The 14149-nt window shown below is 45.9% G+C and overlaps 1 protein-coding gene across 6 annotated transcripts in view; it reads right to left on the bottom strand.

Moving 5' to 3' along the window:
• Positions 1–215: 215 nt before the first annotated feature.
• Positions 216–14149, bottom strand: part of hnf1b (HNF1 homeobox B) — a 135312-nt gene continuing 121378 nt past the window's right edge. For all 6 annotated transcript variants that reach the window (XM_033045603.1, XM_033045602.1, XM_033045599.1 and 3 more), the window contains one exon: positions 216–1529. In XM_033045603.1, coding sequence (XP_032901494.1) covers positions 1509–1529 — 21 coding nt within the window. In that variant the 3' untranslated portion in view covers positions 216–1508. The remainder of the gene's footprint in view (positions 1530–14149) is intronic.

The raw sequence follows: 14149 nt of genomic DNA on the forward strand, positions 1-14149 counted from the left end.
ACCAATGTATGACCCTCGGAAGGAACTGCAGATGCTGGTTTACACCGAAGAGAGACGCAAAATGCTGGAGTAACTCAGCGGGACAGGCAGCATCCCTGGATAGAATGAAGGGGTGACGTTTCGGGTCAAGACCCTTCTTCAGAGTCTGAAGGGAGTCTGAAGGGGAGTCCAAAGAAGGGTCTCGACCCGAATCGTCACCCATTCCTTCTCTCCGGATGAAGCTGCCTGTCCCGTGGAGTTACTCCAGCATTTTGTGTACATGCCCTGGCAAATGTCAGATTAAAATGCATTTAAATGGCTTTGGAAGCACATAGAGGTGACTCGATCCAACCGTCTGGGTTGGACTTTACGCTGGCTGATGTTGGGAGTCAAGGCAAGGAGATGCAAGTACACTTGGAACATAATGGAATGTTAAGAGCCGCACCATTAGGGGCGGCGCAAGCAACTGATGGTATTCTCGACCACTGGTGAATGGAAATGCATTGGAGTCGAGGCTTGGACACTACATATCACACCATCAGGGACTGACCTCCAGGTGTGGAAATCTACACTTTCCAACACTGCACTGCCCTCAACACTGTCCACCTCCCCATCCAAATTTCACATATATTAAAATTGGAAACACTCGCCATTTATGAAGAAACGTAATCTGGAATAATCAAGTCAGGATGAAGCTACAATCTCTAATTGATTGCTTTCATTGCAAATCCTCAACGGGCATTGCATCGCCCTAAAGAATTCAAATGGTGAAGTTCGATGCCACCAAGTCCCTGATCAAATGGATTCCTCTTTGAGTCAATTCATTGCGACCAAACTGAGACGCGGGTATTACATTGAACTGTGGTCCCAGGAACGTCAGTCTGACTCTCCAAAACTTCAGAAGGTGTCGGTACAGTTCACACATTTGAGATCCAGTTGGTTGATTCTGTTTTCCTCATTGGCAATCTTGGAAACTTGCAAAGTTGATCAGAACAATGAAGATTCTTCTGCACACTTCCATATTTGGATATCCATCTTTAGCATTTTACTGTGATCCGTCTTCATTTAAAGTTCACAGTTTTTGATTTAACCGAAGTTTTTGACTTAGTCCTACAATCTTCCAGTAACAGATAAACAGTGTTTCTCTGCAAATTTTTTCGTATCCTTTCATTTGACAAAAGAGAAATCAAATTTTTTTGTTGTTGAAACTTTTGTTACTTTTTGTTCTCATGGTTGACCTGTGCAAACCGTGTCCTGATCTGAAACAGGGTGCTTTTTGGTCGACGGGACAAGGCTGCCCTAGAAGGTACTTTAAACTCTAGTTTGTGTCGCCTTGTTCTCCGTCAGTGTGCGGAGGGATGAGTCACTGCGGAGGCTGGGCTTGCTGTGCTCCGTCTACTGGCTCTCTCGGTGAGTATCTCTCCGGGTCGCCGTGGATTCCAGAGAGCTGTTGTGAAAAACCGTTTTGTTTTTTTGAACGTTGTTGTTGTCTTTTTCTCCCGATTAGCGGACTGGGAGGGTGCGGAGAATCACCAGGCTTGTAGCGGGCACTGAGGGGGACAAAGGATAAACAGAGAGAAATAAATAAATGACTCGTTAAAACAAACAGTGACTATTGACAATAGACAATAGGTGCAGGAGTAGGCCATTCGGCCCTTCGAGCCAGCACCGCCATTCAATGTGATCATGGCTGATCATCCCCAATCAGTACCCCGTTCCTGCCTTCTCCCCATATCCCCTGACTCCGCTATTTTTAAGAGCCCTATCTAGCTCTCTCTTGAAAGTATCCAGAGAACCTGCCTCCACCGCCCTCTGAGGCAGAGAATTCCACAGACTCACCACTCTCTGTGAGAAAAAGTGTTTCCTCGTCTCCGTTCTAAATAGCTTGCTCCTTATTCTTAAACTGTGGCCCCTGGTTCTGGACTTCCCCAACATCGGGAACATGTTTCCTGCCTCTAGCGTGTCCAAGCCCTTAACAATCTTATATGTTTCAATAAAATACCCTCTCATCCTTCTAAACTCCAGAGTGTACAAGCCCAGCCGCTCCATTCTCTCAGCATATGACAGTCCCGCCATCCCGGGAATTAACCTTGAAAACCTACGCTGCACTCCCTCAATAGCAAGAATGTCCTTCCTCAAATTAGGGGACCAAAACTGCACACAATACTCCAGGTACCAATCATAGCTTCACAGAAACATTGCAGTGGACTGTTTTGCCGAACACTTATAACACTCGATCTTCCTGGATCTCCCAGTTGCCGACCATTACTATTCCCACACTGACCTTTCAGTCCTGGGCCTCCTCCACTGTCGGAGTGAGGGCACATGCAAATTGGAGGAACAGCTCCTCATATTTCACTTGGGCAGCTTACACCCCAACAGTATGAACATTGAATTCTCTAATTTTAAGTAAATTCATCTCATACTCCCCTCCCCTCCCTCCATCCTCCATCCTAGTTGTTTTACCAGCTCCAGAAGTTCTCCACATTGTTTCTCTTGAGATCACCGCTTCCCCGGCCAACAATGGACCTACCAGTCACTGCCCTGCCTGAGATCATTTGCGGACAGCCCTGATAGGTCCTGTTTTTTTCTCGCCTCCAACTTTTAATCTCCTCCCACCCCCCCAGCCCCGACCTGAAACGTCACCCATACTTTTTCTCCAGAGATACTGACTTCTCTAACTTCAAGTAACCTTTGCCTTCCCTCTGTCTCCATCCCTCCCCCCTTCCCAGTTCTCTGACTATTCTAACTGTTTGTTTACATTTTATCTCTGTTTGCTTTGTTGTTACCTTCTCCCAGCTAACAATGATCTATTCTACATTGTCCTAGATCTCCATCCCCTTTTTCTCATTTTCACGCCTTACCCTTCCTTATCTCTGTATCTCCCTCTCCCCTGACATCAGTCTAAAGAAAGGTCTCGACCTGAAACATCACCCATTCCTTCTCTCTAGAGATGTTGCCTGTCCCGCTGAGTTACTCCAGCATTTTGTGTCTAGTTACAGAATGGACAAGTCATTTGGCCCATAGCTGGCTCTGAGTAGAGCTGATAGCTGTGCAAATTAACCTCTTTCACCTCTGCAAAATCCCATCTGGAAAGCGCAAGTTTGGGAAGTCAAAGTACTCTCCTATCAGGTCTCCCCTCAGTCTCCAACATTCCAGACAAAACTCCAAAATTCGTCCAGGCGGGCATTCTGGTAAAACTCTTCTGCACCCTCTCCTAAGCCTGCACATCCTTCCTGTAATGGGGTGACCAGAACTGCACGCAAGACTTCAAACGTGGCCTAACCAAAGTCCCATAAAGCTGTATCGTGACTTTCCGACTTACACTCATCATCTACACCCATGAGGGCAAGCGTACCATATGTATCCCTCTCTTTACATCTATGCTGTTAAAGGTCTTTCCATTAAATGTATACATTTTGCTTGTTTGTTCGGGATTCGGTTTGTTTCCCAGTCCAGCACCTCAACCAATAAAGGTACAGAAGTGTGAAAACGCACACCTCCAGATCCAGGGACAGTTTCTTCCCGGCTGTTATCAGGCAACTGAACCATCCTACCACCAACTAGGGAGCGATCCTGAGCTACTATTTACCTCATTGGAGACTCCTGGACTATCTTTAATCGGACTTTACTGGACTTTATCTTGCACTAAACGTTATTCAAAACGCTAAACTATCCTGTATCTGCAAACTGAGGATGGCTCGATTGTAATCATGTGTTGTCTTTCTGCTGACCGGTTAGCATGCAACAAAATATTTTCACTGTACCTCGGTACATGTGACAATAAACTAAACTAAATGAATTGAAGGTGGAGACAGTAAAAATATAAAGACAGCTCACAAAAACGGCGTTAACTTCTGTTTTACCACTACAAAATGCCCATATTCCTATTTCACTTTAATCTTTCTTTTCAAATACTCATCTCACTCTCATGTCAATTCAGTCGCTGAATCCTAATTGTGGCAAAATATTCAAAATTAAAAAATCTTCAGAATGAAAACAGGCCATTAGGCCCACCAAGTCCGCGCCGACCAATGAGCACCCGTTCACACTAGTTCTATCCTACACACTCAGGACTTTTTGTTCGGAGGCCAATTAACCTACAAACCTGAAAATGGAGCACCGGGAGAAAACACATGCAGTCACAGGGAGAACGTGCAAACTCCATACAGACAGCACCCATAGTCAGGATCAAACCCGAGTCTCTGGCGCTGCAAGGCAGCAGCAACTCTACCGCTGTGCACTGTGCAGCACCACTGCCCTTGTCTTTTAGTTTATTTTAGTTTAGTTTACAGATACAGTGATGAAACAGGCCCTTCGACCCACTGAGTCCGTGCCGACCAGTGATTCCAGTGCAGTAACACTATCCTACCCACACTAGTGCCAATTTACAATTATACCAAGCCATGTAGCCTGCAAACCTGCATATCTTTTCAATTTGCATTCTTTCAACAAGAATCTCGACTTTACTAGTTCTGGTTAGCAATTCACCAACTAATGTGAACAACCTTTCATTGTTTGTCTATTCAAAACCATCTTTATAAATTTGGGGGGGAAATCAGACAGGAATGTGAGAAGTCTGTATTATTTTACAATATAACCAAGCCTTAGATCCGGTACTCGTTATAAATAACTAGGCAAATTCAAGTGTCCAATGCTGACCATTAGATCATCAGTGAAACACAGTAATCTTCAAGGAGACTGAACACACAGCAGAATACAATATTCAAAAATATAGTTTGTGTAGGAAGGAACTGCAGATGCTGGTTTATACTGAAGATAGACGTAAAATGCTGGAGTAACTCAGCGGGGCAGGCAGCATCTCTGGATAGAAGGAATGGGTGACGTTTCGGGTCGAGGCTATTCTTCAGACGGAGAGTGAGTGGAGAGGGAGTCACAGAGATAAGGAAATGTACGAGATCAAAAGGGATGAAGCTCAAGGTGGCTAGAAGGTGACAACAAAGCAAACAGAGATACAATGTAGGTACACAAAATTGCTGGGGAAACTCAGCGGGTGCAGCAGCATCTATTGAGCGTGGGAAATAGGCGACGTTTCGGGCCGAAACCCTTCTTCAGACTGATACAATGTAATCAGGGGGACAGTCAAACTGGTGGGAGAACTGGGAAGGGGGAAAGCAAGGGTTACTTGAAGTTAGAGAAATCAAAATTCACACCGCTGGGGTGTAAGCTGCCCAAGTGAAATATGAGGTGCTGTTCCTCCAATTTGTGCTGGGCCTCATTCTGGCAATGGAGGAGGCCCCGGTCAGTGTGGGAATGGGAGGGGGAGTTAAAGTGTTTAGCAACCGGGAGATCAAGTAGGTTTAGGCGGGCTGAGCAGAGATGTTGAGCAGAGGCATTAAAAAATAAAGTTCTTGAAATAAATCTTTTCTTTCCCTCCTCAACCATACTCCTGACCTCACCCCCCAAAATGGTCATTAAGGAAGATAGGCAATAATATCTTTCCTTAGCAGCAGAATCATCTATAATTAATAATAGCCTCTTTTATTTATCGACCATGACAACAAGTTGGTGTGTGGAATCCCGTATGAGGGAATGATAATAATATGTGTTGGGTGATCTTTTATCAGCGGGGATGGTTGGTGCCACAGATAGCCTTTGGGGACCGGTATAATTTATTGGATCAGCAAACATAATAACTCCAAGATAAGGAGACGCCACGGGATGTCATTAAGACCAGACCCCTGTGACACAGGCATTGGTAATACAAACATTACTGATCCTTTAAAGTGGCACCGATAGTCCTTCAACTAAGACAATCCTATGTAAGTCCTATCAGTTGGCTCACCTGGGTAAATTTGTCCTATCTGAGAGTGTGTGGTTAGAAACATTGAAATAAAAGATTTATTGTGGGTGAGATTTATTGTAAGGTGAGAGGGGAAAGATTTAATAGGAACGTTTTCATTCGGAAGGTGGTGGGTGTACGGAATGAGCATCCGGAGAAAGTAGTTGAGGCAGGTATTATAACAATGTTTAAATGACATTTGGACAGGTATATGAATGGGCAAGGTTTAGAGGGATATGGGACAAATACTACAGATGGCTGTGGAGGCCAAGTCACTGGGAATATTTTAAGTGGAGGTTGACAGGTTCTTGATTAGTCAGGGTGTCAAAGGTTAATGAGGAGAAGGCGGGAGAATGGGGTTGAGAGGTCAAGATTGATCAGCCATGATTGAATGGCGGAGTAGACTCGATGGGCCGAATGGCCTAATTCAGCTCCTTGGATGAGTGCAGATGGGGCATCTTGGTCAGCATAGGCAAGTTGGCCTGAAGGGCCTGTTTCTGTGCTGTGTGACTGAATGACTCTACGACCAGTGTATTCACATAAATACCTGGGGTGACTCCAAAATAATTAATCCCAAATACCAATGCCATAATTATCTGGGGCACTTTGCATTGCTGAACAGCCACATGCAGCGGGAGGGGGGGGGGGAGGAGAACAGCAGCCCTGAATATAGCCTACATGTTCTATCCGCAGTTCATAGAGTCATAGAGTGACACAGCGTGGAAACAGGCCCTTCTGCCCTACTTGCCCACACTGACCAACATGTCCCATCTACACTCGTCCAACCTGCCCACGTTTGGTCCATATCCCTCAAAACCTGTCCTATCCACGTACCTGCCTTATAGCCCTGTCCCACGGTGCGAGTTAATTCCAAGAGCTCTCCCGAGTTTAAAAAAAATCAAACTCGTGGTAAGCACGGAGAATAATAATAATAATGGATGGGATTTATATAGCGCCTTTCTAATACTCAAGGCGCTTTACATCGCATTATTCATTCACTCCTCAGTCACACTCGGTGGTGGTAAGCTACTTCTGTAGCCACAGCTGCCCTGGGGCAGACTGACGGAAGCGTGGCTGCCATTCTGCGCCTACGGCCCCTCCGACCACCACCAATCACTGACACACATTCACACACATTCACACACAGGCAAAGGTGGGTGAAGTGTCTTGCCCAAGGACACAACGACAGTATGCACTCCAAGCGGGATTCGAACCGGCCACCTTCCGGTCGCCAGCCGAACACTTAGCCCATTGTGCCATCTGTCGTCCCGAATGAACGTAGCAGGTATGTCGGAGCTCTGGGACGTCTCTTAGCGTTAACGGCAGGTACTCGGGAAGACTCGCTAACGGCAGGTAAGCACGGGAAGACTCGTGAAGATTTTTCAACATGATGAAAAATGTCCACGAGAGCCCCGAGTACCGACGAGTGGCCATTACTGTAAATCTCCGAGATCGAATCGGGGCAAACTCGGGAGAACTCTTGGAATGAACTCGTACCGTGGGACAGGGCTTTAACTGTTTCTTAAATGTTACGATTTGTGGCTCTTTAAAAGGACAGGAGAGTATTGAAAAGTTAACAAAACCTTCAGGACATGTGAGATTTCCAAAATCACCTGAGATTATGTTAATGTACGCTCAGAGTGTGAAGTGCCCCAATGATTCAAGAAGAATCTACTGTTCCCAATGATAAACATGATGGACACACACTCAGAATCCTCTTTCTCCGGTAAAGTATATAAGGTATGATCTTCCCTGACACATAAACAAATGCATCGCATTTTCCTCACATCAAAACGTTCTCATTTTCACACAAAATCCTGATAGAAACATATAAGGATCTTATAGAAACATATAAAATTCTTAAAGGAATAGACTGGCCAGATGCAGGAAAAATGTTCCCAATGTTGGGGGAGTCCAGAACCAAGGGGTCACAGTTTAAGAATATGGGGTAGGCCATTTAGGACTGAGATGAGGAAAAACATTTTCACCCAGAGAGTTGTGAATCTGTGGAATTCTCTGCCACAGAAGGCAGTGGAGGCCAATTCACTGGATGTTTTCAAGAGGGAGTTAGATTTAGCTCTTAGGGCTAAAGGAATCAAGGGATGTGGGGAAAAAACAGGAACGGGGTACTGATTTTGGATGATCAGCCATGAAAATATTGAATGGCGGTGGCCATTATTATAATATTGAATGGCCTACTCCTGCACCTATTTTCTATGTAAAATTCCCCTCCAATATGCAGACAGAGTATGTGAAGTGCAGATGCTGGTTTATACCGAAGATAAACACAAAGTGCTGGAGCAACTCAGTGGGTCAAGGAACCCTTTTGGGGTTGGAACCCTTCATCACAATGAAAGCTTTCACACTAAAGAAGGGTTCCGACCCGAAACGTCACCTATTCCATCTCCAGAGATGCTGCCTGACCCGCTGAGTTGCTCCAGCACTTTGTGCCTAACCTCTGCATACAGATTATACGTTATTGTCCAACATGTTCATTGCATGCGCTTAGCTATCCATCTATTGCGTTGTTGGGAGTTGGCAGGGACATGATGGGCCAAAAGGCCTCTGTTCTGCATAATGAACACAAGGCATGGCATTCTACGCATCTGCAAACTTATCTTACTCTGCATAAAATGTAGATGCTTCCTGCAATTTCTAATGTACGCAGGGTGTGCTGTTAGCTTTCAACATCAGCCTTTCTTCAGTTACACTCTGTGAAATGAAGATTCATATCACAGCCCTAAGTCACATGGACTGTAGAATGACTCATGCAACCTACTCTCAGCTCAGCGACTTTAATCCAGGGGGTCTACCCCATGCATAAACACAAAACGCTGGAGTAACTCAGCGGGACAGGCGACATCTCTGGAGAAAAAGGAATAGGTGACGTTTCGGGTTGAGACCCTTCTTCAGACTAAAGAAGGCTCAGTCTGAAGAAGGGTCTCGACCCGAAACGTCACCCATTCCTTCTCTCCAGAGTTGCTGCCTGTCCCTCTGAGTTAGTCCAACATTTTGTGTCCATCTTCGGTGTAAACCAGCATCTGCAGTTCACTCCGACACATTTAGAATGCCCCATACATTCAACAGGGCAGCTGCTGACATTGCCAGCAATCTCCTTCATACCCCTATATACGGAAATGTAGTTGTAGTTTAGAGATTGAAACAGCATTGAAACAGGCCCTTCGGCCCACCGAGACCGCTTCAACCAGCAATCACCACACACTACCACTGTCCTACAGACACTGGGACAATTTACAATTTTACCAAAGCCAATTAACCTACAAACATGCGCGACTTTAGAGTGTGGGAGGAAACCTGAGATCCTGGAGAAAACTCACGCAGGTCATGGGGAGAACGTACAGACTCCGTACAGACTCCGTACAGACAGCACCCGTAGTCAGGTTGGAACCCAGCTTTGAGGGGACTCTCTGGACAAAGGGCCACTGGAGCTGTGAGGCAGCAACTCTACCCCTGCGCCACCGTGCCGACCATAAGAGTTGGTTTAGGCATCATATTCAGCAGAGACATTGTGGGCCGAAGGGCCTGATCATGTGCTGTACCGTTCTATGATCTCTACGACACCCACCCCCTCCTGCTAACTTCCTGCTGTTGTCCATTGATAACTGAGAAGAAAGAGGCCTCCTGTATCTTTCCTGTTTACTAGAATGTCGACAAATTTCCATCATTTTCCATCTTCTGGTTTGGTGGGTCTTGTGTGTCGGCCTTTCAAGTCTGCAGCTGCAGTTCTATGGCATTGGAACCCTTGACTAGAGCCATGATATTAGAAGCATCTGGCTGGAAAAGCAAGGAGCATGCTGCCGTTTCCCTAACACCAAGACAAATGCAATGCTAGCATTTATTTCAAGAATATAAAACAGGGGTGTAATACTGAGGCTTTGTAGAATATTGGGCAGACTGCATTTGGAGCATTGTAAGCAGTTTTGGGCCCCATTTTTGGCCAGCAGGATCAAGGATATGGGGAGAAAGCAGGATCGAGGTACTGATTTTAGATGATCAGCCATGATCGCATTGAATGGCGGTGCTGGCTCAAATGGGCCAAATGGCCTATTCCTGCACCTTTTCTATGTTTCTATGTTTATACATCTGAGGAAGGATGTGCTGGCTTTGGAGAGGGTCCAGAGGAGATTTACGAGAATGAGTGGGTTTTTGACGGCCTGGGCCTGCACTCGCTGGATGAGGGGAGATCTCACTGAAACTTACCGAATAGTGAAAGGCTTGGATGGAGTGGATGTGGAGAGGATGTTTCCATTAATGGGAGAGTCTAGGACCAGAGGCCATAGCCTCGGAATAAAAGGATGTACTTTTCGAAAGGAGGAGGAATTTTTTTTGGTGAAAGGTTGGTGAATCTGTGGAATTCATTGCCACAGATGGCTGTGGAGGCTGAGTCAATGGATATTTTTAGATGGAGATTGACTGTGTATCTCAGATTCAGATTCAGATTCAGATTCAAACTTTATTGTCATTGTGCAGTGTACAGTACAGAGACAACGAAATGTAGTTAGCGTCTCCCTGGAAGAGCGGCATAGAATATGAGCAATAAATAAATATATTTACGTGCATACAGTCACAGCAGTGCAATTATTATTATTTTCCTGGTGGAAGGAGTGTCTGGAGGGGGAGGGGGGGGGTGATTGGCAATCACCGAGGTACAGCGTTGAGTAATGTAACAGCCGCAGGGAAGAAGCTGTTCCTGAAGCTGTTATGGCAGTAGAATGGGGTTAGGAGGGAGAGATAGATCAGCCATGATTGAATGGCGGAGCAGACCTGATGGGCCGAATGGCCTAATTCTGCTCCTCTGAACATAAGAGGCAGTGAGTGAGATCCATTTGATCTGGCATTTTTGTCTACTTATGTGCCATCTCATGCACAAAACACAGGCACTAGTTGCAGTTAGCTATCATTCACCAAAGAGTGGCGATAATCCCTAATGGAAAGGCAGGCAATTATCAGGATGCACATTAAACCAACAGGCAGCATCGAGTCATATTTTCATCAAGGATGTTTCCTGGACTCTGAAGGCTGGCTCCAATAAGCAGCTCATCGGAGGCTAGTGGAGTAGAAAGGCATTATTAATCGTCAGTTTAAGGCTGAACTCTTGGCGTATGATTGATGGTCATTTTCAAAGGAAATCACATTTGCTCAGGAGTACTGCTCCGCTCCACTGATCTGATTGAGATTTGTTTATCAGAACCTCAGCTAGCATTAAAATTCAATTTCTATTTTGATGTATACTAACCCTTTTCACCTTAGGGCAATAAAAATAAATTAGTTGTTTAACTAGATTTAAGCGAGGAGGTGGTAAATTTGATTTCTTAACACAGAAGAAATGGAAGGAAAGAAGGCAGAACCTGCTTTTGTACTATAGACATGCTTTGAAAGGACCAGGGGACTTGGGGCTAACTCACTTAACCTGCAGCAAGTCACATTTCATTGTGTAATTTCTAAGGGCTCGTGAAGTATTTGGATAGATGGAAGCATTGTAATACTTGAAATACAATGGTAAATAACGTCAGCATCCAGAAATGAAAGCCTGACTTGCTTCTAACAGTCTTAATGCACTTTTGACAAACTATTTGTTTGTTTGTTGGCAAAGACTCAGGGCGGCACGGTGGCGCAGAGGTAGAGTTGCTGCCTCACAGCGCCAGTGACCCGGGTTCGATCCTGACTATGGGTGCTGTCTGTACGGAGTTTGTACGTTCACCCTGTGACCTGCGTGGGTTTTCTCCGGGTGCTCCGGTTTCCTCCCACACTCCAAAGGCCTACAGGTTTGTGGGTTCATTGGCTTTGGTAAAAATTGTAAATTGTCCCGAGTGTGTGTAGGATAGTGTTAGTGTGGGGGGGATCGCTGGTCGGCGCGGACTCGGTGGGCTGAGGGTGTTTCCGCGATGTACCTCTAAACTAAACTAAACTCAGCACTTTGGTGTGAATTGAAACAAATAGGGGCAGATTGTTCCTTTACATTCACCAGCAGGTTATATGGGAACTGCCAGCTATGACCTTCTACAAGTCAGCATGTCATTGAACACCATGCCTCTGTACTTCAGCATGGAAGTAACAATAGCACTGGGGCCCATGGTCTCCTCCTGCCTGGACTGAGGTGAGGGGGGCAGCTGTTTAGTTTGATGTGGAGACACAGTGCAGAAACAGGCCCTTCGGCCCCTCCGAGTCCATGCCGACCGGTGATCCTCGCATATTAACACTATCCTACACACTAGGGACAATTTACAATTTTACCAAAGCCAATTAACTTGTGTGGGAAGAACCCGGAGATCGCAGAGTAAACCCACGCAGGTCACGGGAAAAAGGTACAAACTTCGTACAGACAAGCGTCTGTGGTCAGTGTTGAACCCGTGTGTCTGGAGCTGTGAGGCAGCAAGCAACTCTTATCGCTGTGTCATCGGGCGATTGTGCTTCACATCAGGCCCACAACTTTGGGCAGTCATGACTGTTATATCTGGTGTGGTTCTGTTTATTGGGATGAGTTCTTAAGTGTTTAAGAAGAAACTGCAGGAAAATCGAAGGTAGACAAAAGTGCTGGAGAAACTCAGCGGGTGCAGCAGCATCTATGGAGCGAAGGAAATAGGCAACGTTTCGGGCCGAAACCCTTCTTCAGACTCCGAAGGAAATAGGCAACGTTTCGGGTCGAAACCCTTCTTCAGACTCCGAAGGAAATGGGCAACGTTTCGGGCCGAAACCCGAGGGTTTCGGCCCGAAACGTTGCCTATTTCCTTCACTCCATAGATGCTGCTGCACCCGCTGAGTTTCTCCAGCGCTTTTGTCTACCTAAGTTCATAAGTACTAGGAGCTGAATCAGGCCATTCGGCCCATTAAGTCCACTCTGCCATTCAATCATGGCTGATCTATCTTTTCCTCTCAACCCCAATCTCCTGCCTTCTCCCCATAACCCCTGACACCCGTACTAATCAAGAATCTGCCAGTCCCTGCCTTAAAAATATCCACTGACTTGACCTCCACAGCCGTCTGTGGCGATGAATTCCACAGATTCACCACCCTCTGAATAAAGAAATTCCTCCCCATCTCCTTTCTAAAGGTACGTCCTTTAATTTTGAGGCCGTGACCTCTGGTCCTAGACTCTCCCACTAGTGGAAACATCCTCTCCACATCCACTCTATCCAGGTCTTTCACTATTCTGTAAGTTTCAATGAGATCCCCCCTCATCCGACCTTATCAACCGAGTTACCGACCTTCATTACAAGGGTAAAATGACAGTTTCTGTAAGAGCTTAGTTTAGTTTAGAAATGCACCACAGAAACGGGCCCTTCGGCCCACTGAGTTCATGCTGACCATCGATCGCCTGTTCACACTGATTTCCATGCTGATTCCATCACTCTATGAGTCTATAACTACTTAAGGGGTTGGACAGGCTAGATGCAGGAAGATTGTTCCCGATGTTGGGGAAGTCCAGAACAAGGGGGTCACAGTTTAAGGATAAGGGGGAAATCTTTTAGGACCGAGATGAGAAAAACATTTTTCACACAGAGAGTGGTGAATCTCTGGAATTCTCTGTCACAGAAGGTAGTTGAGGCCAGTTCATTGGCTATATTTAAGAGGGAGTTAATAATAATAATAATGGATGGGATTTATATAGCGCCTTTCTAATACTCAAGGCGCTTTACATCGCATTATTCATTCACTCCTCAGTCACACTCGGTGGTGGTAAGCTACTTCTGTAGCCACAGCTGCCCTGGGGCAGACTGACGGAAGCGTGGCTGCCAATCTGCGCCTACGGCCCCTCCGACCACCACCAGTCACTCACACACATTCACACACATTCACACACAGGCAAAGGTGGGTGAAGTGTCTTGCCCAAGGACACAACGACAGTATGCACTCCAAGCGGGTAGCCAGCCGAACACTTAGCCCATTGTGCCATCTGTCGTCCCAATTAGATGGTTAGATGTGGCTAAAGGGATCAGGAGGTATGGAGAGAAGGCAGGTACAAAATACTGAGTTGGATGATCAGCCATGATCATATTGAATGGCGGTGCAGGCTTGAAGGGCCGAATGGCCTCTACTCCTGCACCTATTTTCTATGTTTCTATGTTTCTATGATCTCTTTTAAATAATAATGGGTTGACACTGTGGTTTAAGACCACTCTATAAGAGGCCATTTTTACTCTGATCATTTAGTTTAGTTTAGTGACACAGCATGGAACCAAGACCCTTCGGCCCACCAGGTCCTCATCGACCATCGATCACCCGTTCACACTAGTTCTATATTATCCCACTTTCTCATCCATTGCCTGCACATTAGGGGGCAATTTACAGAGGGCCAACTAACCTACAAACCTGCACGTCTTTGGGATGTGGGAGGAAACCGGAGCA

The sequence above is a fragment of the Amblyraja radiata genome, chromosome 28 (genome assembly GCF_010909765.2).
Source record: "Amblyraja radiata isolate CabotCenter1 chromosome 28, sAmbRad1.1.pri, whole genome shotgun sequence".
NCBI lineage: Eukaryota > Metazoa > Chordata > Chondrichthyes > Rajiformes > Rajidae > Amblyraja > Amblyraja radiata.